Source organism: Culex quinquefasciatus, chromosome 3 (genome assembly GCF_015732765.1).
Source record: "Culex quinquefasciatus strain JHB chromosome 3, VPISU_Cqui_1.0_pri_paternal, whole genome shotgun sequence".
NCBI classification, from domain to species: domain Eukaryota; kingdom Metazoa; phylum Arthropoda; class Insecta; order Diptera; family Culicidae; genus Culex; species Culex quinquefasciatus.
In genome coordinates this window covers 5,488,193-5,507,930 of record NC_051863.1, presented here as the reverse complement: position 1 = coordinate 5,507,930, position 19,738 = coordinate 5,488,193, and the positions used below count along the sequence as shown (strand labels likewise).

At 47.4% G+C, this 19,738-nt stretch overlaps 1 protein-coding gene across 1 annotated transcript in view; it reads right to left on the bottom strand.

Annotated features, from left to right (window-relative positions):
• Positions 1–19,738, bottom strand: part of LOC6046262 (microtubule-associated protein futsch) — a 155,926-nt gene continuing 136,188 nt past the window's right edge. The window contains exons 5-6 of the mRNA XM_038262464.1: positions 4,999–17,907; positions 1–4,931 (exon numbers count right to left, since the gene is read on the bottom strand). Coding sequence (XP_038118392.1) covers positions 4,762–4,931; positions 4,999–17,907 — 13,079 coding nt within the window. The 3' untranslated portion in view covers positions 1–4,761. The remainder of the gene's footprint in view (positions 4,932–4,998; positions 17,908–19,738) is intronic.

The following is a 19,738-nucleotide window of genomic DNA, read 5'->3' as shown; positions in this document are numbered from 1 at the left end:
TTTTTTTTGTTTTTGTTTGTTTGTTGTTTTCATTTTATCTTGCTGGAATTGTGGATGACCATACACATGCTAGACATACACTGCAGAATGGTACGTGGCAATGTTTTTTTTTGTTGTTTTGTTTTTTTTTCGCTTACTATTGATTCCTGGTGCATTTAGAAGTGTGTGTGTTTTTCAAGTGGTAAAAATTTAAGTTTTGTGTTGTGCAGATTTTATTTCAGATGTTTCTTTTTTTCATATCTCTTGTTTTCTTTGACGAATTTTCTTTCGAATCTTGATGCTGCGCTGTTTTCTATGTTTTTTTTTTCATTCTGCCCTCTAAAAGCCAAGATCAAACAGGAAAGACGTTCTTTGACCGTTAATGTTGTGTCGAAAGGATTGTTGCTAGTATTAAATTTTACTTCAGAGTTGTTTTACTTTGCTGGTTTTCTTATGCTAGGGAATGCGTTTGTTTTCTTGCTGTGTGATGCGGGGTTGAGTTTTTTCTTTTCTTTTGCTCTTGCTTGATAAAGGAATTTTGAACTGGCGAAACATTCAATCAACTGACTAGATAAATCTAAAATAGAGTTTATTTATTCCACGTACTTTTTTTTTTGTTTGCTTTTTATAATTATAGGTCACATTACGTCTGTTGAATTATTTTTGTTTTTTTTTGTTCTGCTTTCGAGCTTAGTACATGCAATGTGTCGGTATTATTTTTTTTCCTCAAAAAAGTTTCCTTTTCATTAACTCTAATATCATTTCTTGTATTTTAGCTTAGTCTTCTCTGTTCAATCTTTTCGTAAACCAAGGAAAAAGTTCAACTTATTGCGTACTTGTTTGCAAACTGAGAACAACATTTTTCCTCACTACACCGGCTGCACATCCATCCACGTTTGCGTAATTAAATAGTTACTAACACAATAAATAAATATAAAATCACATCCAAAAAGTCTCTCTCTCGCGCGCTCGCACGTTTTTTAAGCCTTTGAATTATCCTCCTCGTTTAGTTTCGCACTGATTATTTGGTTTCTCTTGTTTCCATCACATACTTTTAGTTCCTTTTAGTGTTCCTATTAGCTGAAAGGCATCGCCGGCACGACTTTCTCGTTGCCCCCTCTTTCCGTAGCACCGTGCTCGGAGGGCACGCCGTTTTAGTTTCGATTCGATTTTTTTCTTGCAATTTTCGCCACAACAAGCAAGCGTTTTTAGCGTTCTTTTCTTTGTCGTTTCCGTACCGGAAGTGAAACAGAAGCAGTTTTATTTATTTATTTTTTCTTAACGAAAAGGTTCAATTTGAAGCTTGAAAGAAATATATTCAAATTAAAGCGATTGTTTTGATTTGTTTACTTTTTGAATAACACTAACTAAGAACTGCATTTATGTTTTTTTGTTATTGTTTGCATTCTGAAAGATTCTGTCTTTTTTGTGGTCATCACACTACTATAAAAGCTTAAAATCGCATATAAAAAATCGCCAATCGTTTTCCCTTCCAGTGGCTCGCTGACATTATTCTCTTCTGTTTTGTTTTCCTTTTTTTCGTGAAGGTGTTGCTGTTGTCGGATGATTTTGTTCTTATACTTAACATTTTATTTGTTTTTTTTTTTTTAGCTGGCATAAACATCACTAAGTTTTTTTTGTTACTTTCTAAGTTTTTTTTTTTGTTTGCTTTAGTATCAATCAACTGCGTGTTTAAATGTAATATTTGTTCGAGTATAACTTGATCTTCACTTGTTTCGTTTAATAAGCATGTGGGGATGAACTGACTTCAAATCAGGCAGATTGTGTGTGTTGTGTAAAGTAGAAATAAGTTTTGGACTGAATTTACATTAGGCTAGTTTAGGGTAAAGTTAGGTTATGTAGACCTGGAAACTTGGAGGTGCAAGAAAATTCTTCTCTTGCACGGGAAGGAAATAATGCTTGGGGTTTGCTTTAACAAATGTGTTTTATTCGCGTCATAAACTTTTTACTTCAGAATATTAGTGATTTTATTTTTGTTATTTTGTTAGAGTTAAGAGATTCAATAACCATCATCATTCAACTTTCAAGGTGCCAGCTTCGCCTCATCAAGCTTATCTCGAGCCGATTTTGCCTGTATCATTTGTGTTGTCTTCATCACTTTTTTTTTGTATATAAAAATATACGATCTTGCCTTGCCTGTCATTACTCCGGCTCGTTTAAGTGGCCAACATTTCAATAGACTTAACAATCGTAAATATATTCCTCACTTGTGTGTGTGTGTTTCTTATGCTGTCGTTTCAACTTTAATTTGATAATAATGTCACATTTTTTCCTTCAAACTCACGCCAGTTCCGATTTCGTGCTGGAAAATCCGCCCTTCACGCGGAAATAAAAATCTGTTCGTAGAAACGTCAATAATGTTCAAAATCGTGAACAGCGTGCAAAGTTGTGAACAATGTTCGAAATTGATGAAAATGTTCAAAATCATGAACAATGTTCAAAAGACAATGTTTAAAACCGCGAACAATGTTTAAAATCGCAAAAATGCTCAAAATCATGAACAGCATTCAAAATCGTGAACAATGTTCAAAGTCACGAACAACGTTCAAAATCGAAAAAAATGTTTAAAATCATGAACACCATTTAAAATCCTGAACAATGTTCAAAATCATGAAAAACGTTCTAAATTAAATTGGGAACAATATTCAAAACCATGTACATTGAACTTGCACAAAATCTTGAACAATGTTCATAATTATGAACAACGTTCAAAATTGTGAACAATGCTCAAAATCGTGAACAACGTTCCATGTTGTGAAATTCAAAAATGTGAACAATGCTCAAAATCATGAACAACGTTCCATGTTGTGAACAACGTTCAAAAATGTGAATAATATTCAAAAGCATGAACAATGTTCAAAATTGTAAACAATGTTAAAAGTTGTGAACAATGTTCAAAATCATGAACAACATTCAAAATTGGTAACTTTGTACAAAAACATGAACAACGTTCAAAGTTGTGATCAATGTTCAAAATTATGAACAACGTTCATAATTGTGAACTTTGTCAAAAATCATGAACAACGTTAAAAATTGTGAACAATGCTAAAAATCATGAATAACGCTCAAAGTTATGAACATTGTTCAAAATCATGAACAATGTTCAAACTAGTCAAAAAATGTCAAAATTGTGAACAATGCTCAAAATTGTGAGCAATGCTCAAAACTGTCTAAAATGTTCAAAATCGTGAACAAAATTCAAAATTGTGAACAATGCATAAAATTGTGAACAATGTAAACAACTTTCATGAACATAAACGTAGTTCATGAACGTTGTTCACGATTTTTAAAGCGATGTTCACGTTTCTGCGAGCAGATTCCTTTCTGCGTGTAAACCATCGAAAAGCCACCCAAAATTTGCGTTTCTTGTTGAATAAGCATTTTCGTTTTATCAAAGTTTTTTATTTCCTCTATATTTTATTGATTACGGTGTAAACATTTATCCAAAATGGCGTCGGTTTCTCGGTTTTTTTCATTATTCTTTTTAGCTCTCTCACACATGTCAAAATGGTAAAGTGCATTTCTAAAATATGGCGTGTGCATGTGTGTGTGTGTGTGGTTGTATGTATTTGAAAAAAATACTTTAGACGGAAGTTTGCTGGAAATTTTGGGTGCTTTTCCCCGCCTGCTTAGGGCGGATCACGCCGAGATCGGAACTTCGTTTCTCGTTTTTCGCTACAGTTTAATTAACATTTTTGCTCTAGACAAATCAAGTTCGGTAAACACGGTTCCACGATAATAGCTACGGTTCCGTGCTCGCGGCATCGGAGGATCCCGGAAGTGCCCTTTTTTCGGAAGTGTGGTTTGGAACGGATAACGTATACAATGAAAAACTTTTTTAATTGCTTAATTTTGTGTTTACCGACGTTTGTTCTTCCACTGAAAGAGTACCCAAAGTTGGGTAGAAATTGATCGTTTTTCTGGAAACCGTAGCTTTGTTGTTGTTTGTTTTGGGGTTTGTTTGAACAAAAACAATATCACAACGCTATCTACCTTTGCTTCTTCTAGGTGTGTCCTGCCTGCTGTCAGGTTTTAAAAAATCGCTAGAGATTTGTTGAATTGTGTCGTTTTCGACTAGTTTTGGGATGTTTGGCTTATTGGTTTTTTTTTTCTTTTTTGACGTTTGAAACAGAGAACTGTCAGTTCGTAGAGATCTTGCACTATTTGTTTCTGTAGTTAGTTTTCTACAAAGTGTGTGTGTAGTTGAATGTTCGTTAAGCTCATTTTCATTGTCTTCTCCTAAGGTTTTTCTTTTGTAGTTGTCCTTTTGTTGTCTGTTATTTAGGCTAGTGTTGTCACAATGATAATATTCAATATAATCATAATAGTAATAATAGTAACTAACTACTAGATCTATGTGTTCTGTTCTGCGTGTGTGTGTTTTTATTTTACGTTGGAACAAAATGGGTGTGTGTAAAGTTTCACTTTGTAACCTATTTGTTCTCTTGCATAAAGTTTGATTTGGTTTGGTTAGGAAATTCGAAATTCTACTCTCTCCAGCTACCAGAGAGAGTCCTGCCGCTATATCCTAGAGATCCTAGGGATCCCTAAATGTATACACGCACACACTCTAAAACATAACACCACAAAATGGTTTTTGGGGAGCTATTGTTGGAGAAAGAGGGCGGGAGCTTAGGACAGCAGGGCTTCTTCGCTAGCGGCTTCGGCCGCCGTCGAAGAAGCTCTCGGGGACGCGGACGTCGACTCTTGTGTGTGAACCGAGTGGATGTCATTCGAGAACGCTACAAAGATCCCCGTCGCCTAGAACTCGAGCCGGTAGGCCGAACACGACGTCTCGTGGTCCTGCAGGTTGATCGTACAGCGGGCCGCCGACGGCGACAGGTCGATGTGGTACTTGGCCAGCAGGTCCTCGTTCTCCGACACCCAGTAGCCGAGCACGTCGGTGTCGTACGTTGGAATGATAGTTACCTCTGTAAATTGGGAAGAAGAAGAAGTCAGTAATTTGGATCAACCCACGATCAAACCTCGAAGACTCACCTAAATCTTTATCTTCCCACGTTTGCTTCGCCTCGAGCAGGGCGTTGTACACCTCGCGGCTGGGCTCCGTGCCGGAGAACACGTAGTAGCGGGCCCGCACCCGCTTGAAGAACTCCACGTTGGCGTAGTACGAGTTGCCGTGGTGCGGCACGTACGACAGGTCCACGTAGACCGGCGCCGTCGGCGTCTTCTTGGCGCCCTTGATCGGCGACTCGGACCGCTTGCGCAGGTTCTTTTCGTTGTTGAGTTTCGTCTTGCTGATGAGCGTGCGGCGTTCCTTCTTGGGGGTGGTCTTGTTGTCGTCGTTCAGCGGAGCCGGCGACGGCAGCCCGAGTGGTTTGCCCCAGGACGCGAGCGGATCTTGCGGTTGGCTGGTTGAAGACGACGCGGTGGTCGATGTTGTCACCGTTGTACTCGCGCTGGTGCTGCTGCTGCTGCTGCTGGACTGTTGTGTTGTGCTTTGTGCTGTGGTCGACGTGGTCGCCGTCGACGGAAGTCCGCTGGCGGTAAAGTCCAGCTCCTTCTTGCTGCTGTCGGCGATGGTCGTCGCGGCCATGAACTCCTTCTCGCTCGAGAAGTGCATCGACGTGGTCATGAGGTCGGCCTTGGCGAACGTCTTCTCAAAGTCCATGTCGGCTTCGTCCAGGTACTTGCGATCGCTGGAGATCGTCTTGTGGTGCTGGTGGCTGGAGTCGACGCTGCTTTCGCCGCTCGATGCGTACTCCATGTAGGTCTTGGCGAAGGCAGCCTTTCCAGGAGCGGAGATCGGAATCGGAACGGACTTGCTTGCGGTGATTCCAACTGGGGTCGAGTCGGAGATGTCCGGTAGCTGGCCGTAGAACGAGGTACTCATCGGATCGGGCTTGTACGCGGACGCGATCGTGATGGCTGATTTGACCTCGTCACTGCCGTACTGGGGAGGAATCTCGTCCTGACTGTCATCGATCTCGATGTCGGACTTCTTGCTCACACCCGAGCTCGAGTGCTGCAGATCGTAGTCGTATGTGTACTTGGTGCTTGGAGATAATGGTGCCTGCGAAGTCACGCTCATTGGAGATCCGGGAACGTCCTCATCGTGCCAGCCTGCTACGATCCGTGACGCTTGTCCAGACGAAATGTCCGACCTCGGTGACATTGCTTCCTTCTCGTCGAAATCTTCGGCAAAGCTGCGATCTTCCGTGGAGGACAGCGTTAGAATTCCAGGTGTCTTGACCACTTCCTTTGTCGGCTTGCCGGTGGTGATGGTCGTAACGCTCGAGGTCGACATGGATTCACTAGCATCGTCCTTCTTGGTGTCGGTGGCGACCTCCGTTTTGACCGTGCTTCCCACCTCGATCTTTTCTCCGTCCTTGACAATGTACCGCTTGGTTGTGGTGGTCGTCGTCGTGGTGGTCACCGACTCGCCGCCGCCAGCCTTGTCCTCGGGAACACGTTCAATCTGCGAGTCGACCATGTCCGGTGTTGAGGTACGGGTCATGTCCGGGGTGCTCATGCCGGAGCTGGTCTTGACTTCGTCCGTTTTCAACGTGTCCACCACCTTCGGGAAGGGCGACGTTGGCTTCGGAGATGACTCTGATGTTTCAATACCTGAACTGTGTCCGAGGTTGATGGACTTGGACGCACTATCTGTACTACCCGTGTGAACTGACATTAGCCCTGGGCTGCTTTTACCAGATGGTACAGATTCTTTAGGTGTTGAAATACCAGACACATCTTCCTTCTGCTGCTTGCTACCACCGACAAGCTGCTGCTGGCTGGATGATGTGATCGTGGTCGTGGTGCTAGTGCTGCTACTCTCTAACTGGTGTCCCAAGCTGAAATCCTCACGCACCACGTTCGGGCTGATCGGTGCCGTCGGTGGAGTCTTGGCACCTCCCAGCAACTCCGAACCTTCCGCCTTGCTACCCGTGGTAACAGTCGTACACCCAATCTCCTCAACGGTGCTCATCTTGATCGTTACATGCTTGGTTGTGCTCTCCGAAAGACTGTCCTTCTCGATGAACGTGTTCAGCGAAGCCGAACTGCCATCCAGCGAGTCCTTCTCGTGTGGACTCACAGACTTGATGCTCGAAGCTTGCGACTTGTCCTTGTCCGTTGACATCGGAGTAGACTTGCCACTGTCCAGCAGCGGGAACGACAACGTCGAAGCACTCTTCTCCTCAATCTTCACCGTTTCGTCCTTCTTCTCGGAAGTCTTAATCATCGAAATCACACTCGTAGACATTTTCTCAATTTCCTTCATCGAGCTGACGGTTTCCTTCAGCAGCACATCTACCCCAGGAATGATCGAATCAGTCTCATCCGGGCTCTCGTGCTCCAATCCTACAACCGGGAATCCATTCGTTTCCTTCTTGCCATCAGCCGGAAACTGCTCCGCACCAAACAGAGACATTCCAGCCTTCGACTCAATCTTCTCACTCAGTGGCTCGATCTTGGTGATGCTCTCGCGTGGCGTCTTCAGCACGTGCAAATCATCCCGCGAAGTCACCATGGTCTCCTCCAGCACTCCCAGAGCACTGCCCTCGAATCCGCTTCGCTGCGTCGTCGTAGCCATCACCGCCGACAGTGACTTGGAGCGAGTTTCCTTCATGACGACCTTCTCCGCTTCGTCTTCGTGGTCGCTCAAAGCTGCGGACTCGCGACGGGATTGATCCACCGATTTCTCCGACACGTGGCTTATGGCAGATTCCGGGCGAGATTCCTCCGACTTTGGCTTATCAGCTGGTGACTTAGAGTCCTTCTCGCTGACATGACTAGCAGCTGATTCCGGTCGAGATTGCGCCTTTGTATCTTTAGTATCGTCTTGTGCTGATGACTTTGAATCCTTTTCACTTACATGACTAGCAACGGATTCCGGACGAGACGCATCCTTCACTTCTTTGGATTCTACTGGCGCTGGTGACTTGGAATCCTTCTCACTTACATGACTAGCAACTGATTCCGGTCGAGATTCCTTTGTATCCTTAGATTCTTCTTGTGGCTTGGTATCCTTCTCGCTTACATGACTAACAACGGACTCTGGTCGAGAAGCTTCTTTCACCTCTTTGGCCTCTACTGGCGCTGGTGACTTAGAGTCCTTCTCGCTGACGTGACTAGCAACTGATTCCGGTCTAGATTCCGCCTTTACATCTTTAGATTCATCTTGTGACTTGGAGTCCTTCTCGCTGACGTGACTTACCGCGGACTCTGGTCGCGAAACCTTCTCCGCTTCAGCGGGTTCATCTTCGGTGCAGCTGGCCGGCGATTCTGGTCGTGAAAACTGCTTCTCCCCGGGAATCGGCTCACCATGGTAGCTTGCGGCCGAATCCGGCCGTGCGAGATCCTTTTCCGGAACGCTGGACTCTGGCGCCTTCGACGTCAGCTCCTTCTCGTCTCCGCAGCTTGCTGGAGAGTCCGGTCGGGAGAAGTCTTTCTCCTCGACGGAGACATCCTTCTGTTCTGAAGTGGTTGCCTGCTTCGATTCCGTGATTTGTTCCTTCTTAACTTCCTGGATGGCTTCCTTGGTTTCGACCTTCTGTTCTGAAGCTGTGATCTTCTCTTCCACTTTCGTAACAGTTTCCGGCTTTGTCTCGACAATCTGCTCCTTCTTGTCTTCTGCGCAACTGTCGGGCGATTCTGGCCGCGAGAACGTCTTCTCGTCTGGGATCGGCTCTCCGTGGAAGCTATCGTTGGAGTCACGACGAGCCAAATCCTTCTCGAAAAAGCCGGATTCCGGCTCCTTCGATGGAGCGACGATCTTATCGCTGGAGCAGCTAGCTGGCGACTCCGGACGCGAAAAGTCTCCGTCGGCAGTGGGCTTCACCTCGGACGTCTTGTCACTTACGACGGACTCGGCAGCCGATTCCGGTCGCGAAGCAATCTTTTCGTCCACTTTCAAATCCTTGGCTGGAGACTTGTCCGATGGTGCATGGCTTGCAGCCGACTCGGGTCGCGATGGTTCTTTTTCGTTCACCTTCTTGTCCGTAGTCTCGCTGACGTGGCTGGCAGTTGATTCTGGTCGAGACGGAACCTTGGCGTCCTCTTTCTCGCTTACATGGCTCGCCGAAGAAGCCGGTCTCGATGCTTCCTTTTCGGACTCCACCTTGACAGCGGCATCCTTCTCACTAACGTGACTCGCGACGGATGTTGGACGAGACGCTTCCTTCTCGCTGATGATTGATTCCTTGCGAGCAGTTTCCTTTTCCGATTCCTTGTCACTGACGTGGCTCGCAGAAGATGCTGGACGATCCTGTGATGTCTTGTCGTCAGCTGATGGTTTGTCATCCTTGGCTTCCGGCTTTTGCTCTGGTGCCTTCTCCGATGAAGCAACTTGGATTTTCTCCGAAGCCGGTTCCGCCTTGTCGCTAGTGTGGCTAGCGGCCGATGCTGGACGAGAATCCTTAGAATCTACTTGAAGTTCGCTGACTGTCTTTTCAACGGTCTTCTCATCAACTGCGCTAGCCTGCGATTCTGGTCGCGAAACCTTCTCTTCGGACTTGTCAGCAACCGAAACCTTCTCACTAGCCTGACTCACGACCGACTCCGGTCGAGAAGCTTCCTTTTCGTCAGGCTTTGCTTTGTCGGAAGCAGCCTTCTCGCTAACGTGGCTTGCCGCCGATTCCGGTCGGGAAGGTTCTTTGTCGTCTGGTTTCTCCAGCGTTGCTGACTTTTCTGAAGCAGCCTTCTCGCTGACGTGACTGGCAACGGATGCCGGACGGGAAGTTTCCTTATCTTCTGTTTTGATCTGTACTTCAGCAGATTCCTTCTCGCTGACATGACTGGCGACTGACTCTGGGCGGGAAGCTTCCTTAGCGTCGGCCTTTTCCGAGACCGCCTTCTCACTGACATGGCTTGCTGCCGATACCGGTCGTGAAGATTCTTCTGGTTTCTCCAGCTGTGTTGATTTCTCTGAAGCAGCCTTCTCACTTACATGACTAGCAACGGATTCCGGACGCGAGGCTTCCTTGCTGGCGGAAGTTTCTTCAGCTTTGTCCGCCAGCGGGGACTTGTCCGAAGCAGCCTTCTCGCTGACGTGGCTAGCAACCGATTCCGGTCTAGAAGCTTCCTTCGCGTCTTGCTTATCTTCTGTCTTGTCCGAAGCAGCCTTCTCGCTGACGTGGCTAGCAGACGACTCTGGTCTAGATGCTTCCTTTGCGTCTTGCTTGCCATCTGGTTTGTCCTCTGCCTTGTCCGAAGGTTTCGTTTCGCCAACCATCGATTCTGGTCGAGACACTGGCTTGTCTTCGGGCTTTCCTTCAGACGTTACCTTTTCACTGACATGGCTTGCGGCGGACTCCGGTCGGGATGCTTCCTTTTCGTCCGCTTGGCTCAAAGCCGACGACGGTCTTGACGATTCTTTGTCGTCTGGTTTCTCGAGGGTTGCAGACTTTTCAGATGCAGCCTTCTCGCTAACGTGGCTTGCCGCCGATGCCGGTCGAGATGCTTCCTTTTCCTCTGGTTTGTCCAAAGTCATAGACTTTTCCGAAGCAGCCTTCTCGCTGACATGGCTGGCTGCGGAATCCGGACGGGAAGCTTCCTTTGCGTCTGGCTTCTCAGATGGCGCTTTCTCACTTGCCTGGCTGGCTGCTGACGCAGGACGAGAAGATTCTTCTGGTTTCTCCAGCGTTGCAGACTTTTCTGAAGCAGCCTTCTCGCTGACATGACTGGCAACGGATTCCGGACGGGAAGCTTCCTTGCTGGCAGGCTTTTCCTCTGCTTTGTCAGAAGCAGCCTTCTCGCTTACATGACTGGCAACAGATTCCGAACGGGAAGCTTCCTTTCCGTCAGTCTTTTCCGCAGGAGTGTCCTTTTCAGATGTCGCTTTCTCACTTACTTGGCTTGTCGCTGAAGCCGGTCGAGATGCTTCCTTTTCCTCTGGCTTCTCCAGCATCGCAGACTTTTCCGAAGCAGCCTTTTCGCTGACATGACTGGCTGCGGATTCCGGACGGGAAGCCTCCTTTGCGTCTTGCTTTTCAGATGGTGCTGTCTCACTTGCCTGGCTGGCTGCTGACGTTGGTCGAGAAGATTCTTCTGGCTTCTCCAGCGTTGCAGACTTCTCCGATGCAGCCTTCTCACTGACATGACTGACAACAGATTCCGGACGGGAAGCTTCCTTTTCATCAGGCTTTTCAGAAGCCGCTTTCTCACTTGCTTGGCTTGCTGCTGACGCAGGTCGAGATGATTCTTCTGGCTTGTCTAGATGCGAAGATTTGTCCGAAGCTGCCTTCTCGCTGACATGACTAGCAACCGATTCCGGACGTGATTCTTCCTTTCCGGTAGGCTTTTCTTCAACCTTGTCTACCAACGGAGACTTGTCCGAAGAAATCTTCTCGCTTACGTGACTAGCGACTGATTCAGGCCGCGATGCTTCCTTTGCCTCTGTTTTGGTCTGTTCTTCAGTAGCATCCTTTTCGCTAACATGACTGGCTACGGACTCTGGTCGAGAAGCATGAGTTTCAGCCTTCTCAGCGGCTGGCTTCTCGCTTACGTGACTCGCCACGGATTCTGGACGAGATGCTTCCTTTACGTCAGTTTTCTCCTCTGCCTTTTCGCTGACATGACTAGCGACAGATTCCGGACGAGAAGGCTCCTTTCCGTCTTTCTTGTCATCTGAAATCGCGACCAACGCATCATCCTTCTCACTAGTGTGGCTCGCGGCAGATTCCGGACGGGAAGCTTCCTTGACATCAAGCTTCTCCGAAGGAGCAGCCGAAACCGGTCGGGATGGTTCCTTCTCCTCCTTGTCGCCAACGACACTGGCTGCCGATTCCGGGCGGGAAGCTTCCTTCACGTCCTTGTCAGCTTCAACTTTTCCAGACTCCGCCGACTTGTCCGATGCAGCTTTGTCGCTCAGAGCGGATGCCGGTCTGGACGCTTCCTTCGGTTCGGACAGCTTGTCCGCTGATGTCTTTTCACTGACGTGACTTGCAGCGGACTCTGGTCGGGAAACTTTTACGTCCACCTTTTCAGCTACCTGCGAAGCAGCAGACTCCGGTCGGGATGGTTCCTTAGGTGCTGTTTCCTTCTCGGATACATGTGAAGCGGCCGAGTCTGGGCGAGACTGTTGTTCAGTTGTAAGCTTTGATTCGACGGCTTTTTCACTCACATGCGAAGCGGCCGATTCCGGACGAGATGGTTCATCGGTCTTCGACTCCGCTTGCTCTACAGCCGCCTTTTCGCTCACAGACTTTTCCGAAGCAGCCTTCTCGCTGACATGACTAGCTACGGATTCCGAACGCGAAGCTTCTTTTGCTTCAGCTTTTTCAGATGCTGCCTTTTCGCTTGCTTGGCTTGCTGCTGACGCAGGTCGAGAAGATTCTTCTGGTTTCTCTAGCGTTGCAGACTTTTCAGAAGCAGCCTTCTCGCTTACATGACTGGCAACAGATTCGGGACGAGAAGCCTCCTTGACGTCTATCTTTTCGGAAGCAGCTTTCTCGCTTACGTGACTCGCGGCAGACTCTGGTCTGGAAGGTTCCTTGCTTGCTTCCGCAGTGGGTGACTTCTCAGTCGCAGCTTCTTTCTCAACTGACTTCTCCGATGGAGCTTTCTCGCTTGCCGCTGAAGCAGGTCTAGAAGCTTCCTTTTCGGCTTCAAGCTTGGCTTCGATGGAAGTCGTTTTCTCGTCTGCTACAGACTCCGGCTTCGAAGCTGCCTTGTCATCGTCAGTCAGCGGCTTATCTGCGACAGACTTTTCCGAGACTGTTTTCTGGCTCGTAACGGAATCCGGACTCGACAGCTCGTCTGCTTTCTTCGTCGTCGCTTTACCAACTTCATCTTGCTTCTCATCGGTCTCTTTGAGGAACTCGGCGACCGACTTGACATCCGCGGCATCCTCCTTCAGATCGCTGATGTGGCTTGAGATCGAATGCGCTCGGGACGAGTCGCGCTCGTCAACGAACGAGCTTTCGTCCTTGGTGTAGTCTCGCTCGCTGAACGTGCTGATGGCCGACTCGCGTCGCGAGTCATCGATGCGGTCGTACTGATCGGCGATCGATTCTTTGCGCTCCTCGATGATTTTCTTCTCGGGAGTTTTCTTTGCATCAGCGCTCTTTTCCGGCAGTTCGTGCTTGTCCTTCTCTTCGATGGATGTTGGAGAAGTTTTGAGATCCGGAGATGACTTGCCTGAAGAAGTCGGGCTGGTCTTTCCGTCCGGCTTCACTTCTGGAAGTGAGGGTTTCTCAGGCTTCGCTTCGGACTCTTCGTCAACCTTGATTTCGGGTGTTGTCTTGCCTGATGTTGGTGGTTCTGGCGTGGTCGCCTTTGAGAATGTGATGGTTCCGGGTGGACAAATAACAGTCTCCTCACCTCCGTCTTCGCTGCTAGCGGTGACCAACATGCGCTGAACGGTGCTGACGTCTTCTTCGCGAGCCGTTCCCTGCGAAAGCTTGCGTTCGAGCTCCTTTGGATCAAAGCCGGGAATAATTTCCGTAATGTCTTTGTCCGACTTGAGAACTTCGGCAACGTTGGCCACTATTTTGGCAACGTCCTCTGGTGTTCTTGACCGAGTCGGTTGAACAGCGGGTTCCAACTTTGGTGTGAACGATTTCTTCTCATCCTTTTGTGGTGGCGAGGTACGATCCTCCTCTTCCTCTTCCTTGATGTCACGAAGGTTGGCGTCTTCAAAGGAAGAGTACTTTACCTCCTCAATCATGTACGAACCGCTCATGTTCTGTGTTTCGATTTCTTCGAGTTCCTTGTCCTCATCAATGTGCTGCGGAATGCTGACCGCCGATTTGAGCTCGGCCATCTTGTCCGCTTCGCTTACCGGCGAGTCCAGCGTGGTGATGTGAGTCTCGCGAAGTTCTTGTGTAAAAGTACGTTCGTAGCCAAACGGTGCATCAAAGCCTGTCTGCTCTGGCTCCGCAGGTTGTGAAACTTCCTCTTCGGCTTGCTTTCCGTTCAACTCTTCAATCTTTTCGGTCACCTTTTGTAGCTTGGTTTCAACCTGATCAGTCTTATCCTTGATCTTTGTCTCCATCTTGTCGGCAATCTTTTCAATTTCAGATTTGATTCCATCGGCAATTCCACCAAAGAACGAGCTTATTCCGCCTTTGGCTTTATCAGTTGTTTTCTCCAAGGTTTTGTTCAACTCGTCTTCCAGTTGTTGCTTCGTCTCCACAAGCTTCTCGGCTACTTCTTCCTTAATGTCCTTGGCTAGTTGTTCAATTTCCTTCTTTTCAGCGGCGATTGTAGTCAAAACTTCATCGGCCTTGGCAGCTGCCTTCTCAACCTCTGTTTTCACAACATCCACGTTCGCCGCAACCTTGTCGTCCAGCTGTTGAGCTTTCTGCTGCAAGTCAGCACTCACTGCATCGGCTTTCGTAGTTAGACCTTCCAAAAGCTCACCGGCAGCTTGATCTACCGACTTCCCCAACTCGGTTACGGTTTCCGTGATCTTTTGATCAACATCGGCAACTTCCGCCTTCACCACGTCAATCACCTCCTCCTTGCGCTCGACAATCTCCTTCACCATTTCATCCTTGATGGCGACCAACTCCGATGTAGTCTTCTTAGCTTCACCATCAATGATCTGCTTGAGTTCTTCGAGCTTCTCCTCCGCCTTATCTGGAGCTGCCCAAATTTCATCCAGAACGGAAGGAGCGGGTACCTTCGGGTCAACCTTCGTCGGCACAATCACCTCTTCGTGGACTGATTTCTTGTCGTCCTCGTCGTCGTCTTCCAATTGTTCGACGGGCGCTGCCACTGTTGAGGCAACTGTTTTCTCCGCTTTCACTTCCGGCTCCTTTGAAATGATTTGCGATTCCAAATCTTTCAAAACAGCCGCTTCATCCACCGCTGCTTCCTTTGCCGGTGAAGTTTGGGGCTCCAGCTTGGGTGGCTTCTCCACCTTGGTGTCCTTTTCGATCTTCTCGATGACCTCCTGCACTTCCTGTGCATCTTTTACCGTATCACATAGCTTATCACTCTCGGCTGATTTGTCCGTCGTTACTTTTTCAGTCTTCTCTGGTTGCTTCTCTTCAGTCTCTTTCTTGGCTGCTGGTGCAGCAGACTCGGCTGCAGCTGTTGTTGCTGTTACTGGCTTTTCCTTGGTGTCACGCTCCTTTTCGTCGTCCTTGTCCTTGTCCTCGCCGTACTCTTCAAAGTCAGCCTCCTCGTGCACTGGCAAATCGGCAACCTCGTCCGGTGTTTTGACGACGTCCCGCATGTGCGGCTGCTGGGCGTTGAAGTGCATTTTGGCCGGTGTTGGCCGTTCCAGCGGTTCGTATACGGTCGGTGGTGGTGGCGCCACTTCAACTTCTTTGGTTTCCTCCTTGACGTGCTTCTCCTCGATGACGAGATCTTCCTTGATTTCATCCAGCGGAATGCGTTCGTCTTCTGGAAGTGTTGGAGCGGTCGTGGTGGCACCAGATTCGCCCGTTGCCGAAACGCGTTCTTCGTGGTGGCTCTCGTGTGGCGGTTCGATGTGGCCCTTGACGACCGGTTCGGGCTCGTTCTCATCCCGCGTGTCGCTGGTCTTCTTTGTGCTGCTGATTTTGTCGTCCGGGCTTATGGAAGACATCTCTTCGGTTTTCAGCCCGTCCATCGACGTTTCCATCTTGGACTTGGCGATTTCCTTAGCCGAAGCAATAATCTCCTGAACTTCCTCCTCGAGCTCATGCTTGTGCTTTGGAGACATCTTCTCCGGTTCCTTTGATTCCTCAGCATCAACCTTCTCCTCTTCTGACTCCTTATCTTCCGGTTTGGGTTCTTCTTCCTCTGCTTCATCCTTTTCACCCTCAATCAATTCAACCACTGCCGCAGCAGCACCATCAGCAGCTTCATCGTCCGTCTTCCCAACGTCGGCCTTCTCCTCCTTCTCGTCCTCAAGACTCTCCCGCTTGCGCTTCTCCGATTCCTGCGAGTCTCGCTGATGTTTCTGAATTTCTTCCTCCTTCGTCGCGCTGCTTTCCGGTTCATTGATCGAGTCCTCCGTGTACTGCTCCTCCTTTTCGATGATCAGGTACTCGTCTTCTTCTTCCGGCTCGGTGGTGCTGTCCTGGATTTCGCGATGCTCCGACAGCACCTCGCGGCGCGTTACCTTGCCCTTGTTGAAGACGGCTTCAATCTCGCGAACCGCTTCCTGTTCTTCCTTGAGCTCGGCGAGCTGTTGCTGCTGGATTGGGTCGATATCGGTGGAGCTTGCGGCGGAAGAGGTGCCAGCTAGCGTGACTGAATCGACGATGCGCTTCTGAACGGCTACGCCGGCTTCGTCCGCACTAGGTGTGGACACCAGACTGGAGTCGGTGGTTCCGTTCTTGTCGAGCTTGGCCTTGCGGATGACGGCGTCCTTTTCCGACTTGAGGACCTTCTTGGCCTTTACGGGACTGCCGCCGACGGCGGCTGCCGAAGCGGGTCCCTTAGGTCGACGGGAAATTGGCTTGCGCTCGACCTTCGGAGGGGCTTCTTTCTTTTCAGCTGGTTCCTTCTTGGCAGCGGCTTTCGGAGCCGGGCGTTGACGAGCTTCTAGCACTTTGCGGTTATTGGCATCCTTGGCGCTCTTGGCCGGAGTGCTTTTCGGGCTTGCCTTGCCGGGCTTGGTGCTTGCGGGTTTGGTTGTCTTCGGTGGACCAGTTGCCTTCTTAGCGTCGTCGTCCTTCGAAACACCGTTGGTAAGCTTCGGCTCGGCGGTCTTTTTCGGTGTGGTCGGGGATGATTTGGTGGTTTCATCCTTCTTCTTGATGGTCTTTGTGGTTGGTTTGGGTGGTTTGGTGTCCACCCGCGAACGAGCCGTGGCCGGTCTGCTGACTCGGTCGCCGATCTTTTTGGTGGACTTGGTTTCCTCCTTAATAATTGCAGTGTCTTCCTTCTTGTCTTCTTCGGGTTTCTTCTCCGCTTCTTCTGTGGAAGCCTTCTTTTCAGTTTCGTCCTTTTCAGAGCCGGCGTCCGAAGCGGAGTCCTTCTTCTCCTCGGACTCGATCTTCTTGGTTTCGATTAGCTTGTTGTCGACCTTTTTGGTCGTCGATTCGGTTGACGATTTGGACTTGACCGTTTTGGACATGACCTTGGCGGTGGCGACGGTCGCAACGGATGACTTGGTCAGTTGCTTCTCCAGCTTGGCTTCGTCGGCGGAGCTGTCCATGATGTCCGACGAGCTCTTGGCCGAGTCGACCAGCTTGTTGTCGATCATCTTGAGTTTGTTGTCTATGTTTCTATTATCCTTTTCCAATGATTTCGTTGCTTTGGACGGCAGGATTGGCTCGGGAATGATTTTGTCGATGGATGATGACTTCAGTGATTTCTTGGTGAACGTTTGCGTTGAGATGCTTGGTGCGATCGACTTGACGGTGCACACCGGATGGCGCATAAACTCGACGCTCTTCATTTTCTCCAGTCCCTCGAGGATTTTGTACTCGGGTGCCGAACCCGGGAACAGGATTCTTGTAATGTTGTCTTCCGGATTGGCTGGAGTCCAGACTAGCAGTGCGCAGATGGAGATTATGTTCTGCATTGGGAATGTAAACTCTTTGGAATCCTTTGGCGAGAAGAGCTTCGGATCGGCCGCGTGCCACTTGGCCAGGAACTCCTTGACCTCCTTGGAGTCCTTTGCTGGGCTGATGACGTACATGTCCAGGGTGCCGTGGCCAACCTTGTGGTACAGATTGATGGGGTCGGCATCGCGGTAGCAGTTTTGTGCTTTCAAGTTCAGCGACTTGAGGTTGGTCACGATCTGGTGACCTTCCTCGATCAGATCCACCAGCAGAGGATCGCGATCTTTGTCGCCGTCGGGGCTGAGCAGTCCCTTGCGTTCGGGGATGTTGGTGAAGAAATGGCCAATCTGCGGATAGACGTGGGCTTCGTGCTTGCGCTCAACCACGGCCGATATGCCCTTGATGTTGGTGTTGTTGATGCGGGTCATCAGCACCGCGTCCAGCCGGTCCAGGTGGCGCACAAAGTCCCAGAAGCAGGACTTTCTGCTGAAACCGCCGTCAACTGTGGGTGGTTGGGGGAGAAAACGAAAGCAAATGAGCAAGATTGAATAGGTAACCAAGGTTGTTAAAATTATCGAGGCTCAATAACAACGACAATAGCTCTATCGTTATTTCAAAAATTCTATCGACGATAACGGGCGGTATTCTTATTTCAAATATATATTTCTAAAATTGAATCAACTCAACTAAATTTCCTAAATTTTCAAAGCTTTCACTAAGAATATAGTTAGTTCCAATATATATTAGATAAACGAAACCGAAATAATTCAACCCATATTTTGTTGTTTTGCCATTAGGGTGAGTTACGCCGTGTTAAGGTGGTCCGAAAAATTCCCATTTTCGTCGAGTTTCGCTAAAACCAGTTTCAAAAATCTAGCCTCACATATGAAGAGGTCGCATGAAACTTTAAAATGCCGTTTTGACGGTGTCTGAACCAAAGAGTCTTTATTTGGAAATATTTTTATCGGATCCCTCGGACAATTTTACACAACATACTAAAAAATGTGGAGTCCATTAACAGGATTCTGAGATATATATTTTTGAAAATAAAATCCTTGTTTTTCGACGCGCCTTGTGCAAAAATGAAAAAATGACGAAAACGGGAAAAAAAACTTTTTTGCACCCAAAACTGGCAGCGCTAGTCCGAGAGAATAATGGTCTCGAGTCGAGAGAATAGTGGTACCATTCACGGACGCAGAGAACACAGCTCGAGATGGGCGATAGAACTATTCTCTCGAGGTTCATTTGCAAAAAAAGTTTATCCGTCAAACAAAAAACCAAAAGTGTCGACAACGGGAATCGAACCAGAGACCTTTGACAAACCAATCCAATGACTTAGCTGCCTCGGCCACCACAGCTTGGTGACCAAGGAGAAGTCAGAAGTCGATGTATGACACTTGTTGGAGATTTATTGATTCAACTAACGAATGAACTCATTTGTTATGATGGTGTGAGTTGGTACCATTATTCTATCGATTTTGGCACTGAGCCCTCAATAAATTTTGAGAGAACTATTATCTCGACTCTGAATTTTGGGTGTGCCGTATTTTTTGAAAATACTAAAATTTTCATAATTTTTAAGAGAAAGATGTATAGGTTCACCATAACGAAATTCAAAAATTGTCCTATATGTTTTTCATTTAATTTTACACGAATACGAATTTGTTCTCAGAATTCACCCAAATTGTAAAAATTTCGATTTTTGGTCTTTTGTTTGCCTATATAGTAATACCACATAAAAACATGAAATATGATCAAAAATCCGTATTTTGAGTTTTAAATTTGCATCTTTTTTACTTTTAAATGGCTGTAACTTTTGACCCTTAAGGCCAAATGGACTTTTCAAAGGATGAAAATGTTTGTTTGTTTTGGACTGAAGAATAGAAAAAAAATCCCAAAAATATTCCAGAAAAGTTAGATTTTGAAAATCACCCTGATCGTGAACTACCAACCTTTTTCAAATGTAACAACTCTTCTGAAGACACCAATGCTCCAAAACTTAACCATTTTACGAAAAATTAATTTTCCACTTAGTTTTTGCGATCTGTACCACTGTGTATTGCGAATCATGAAAATTTAAGTATTATCGAACAATATAGTATTTTATGAAAATTTGAGCACTTAGGCCGTTGCAAATATTTTTTGAAGTTTATGTCGCCCCCTCCTTCAAAATTGGTCCGAAAAATCAGGGGGCAAATAATATTTTTTCAAAAAACTTCAATATTTTAATAAAATTTAAAATCAAATCAATTGAAAACAATCTAAAACGCATTTTTCTGCATTGATAATCATATTTAGCATGTTTGGGCTGTATTAACCCTCCTCGACTTTGG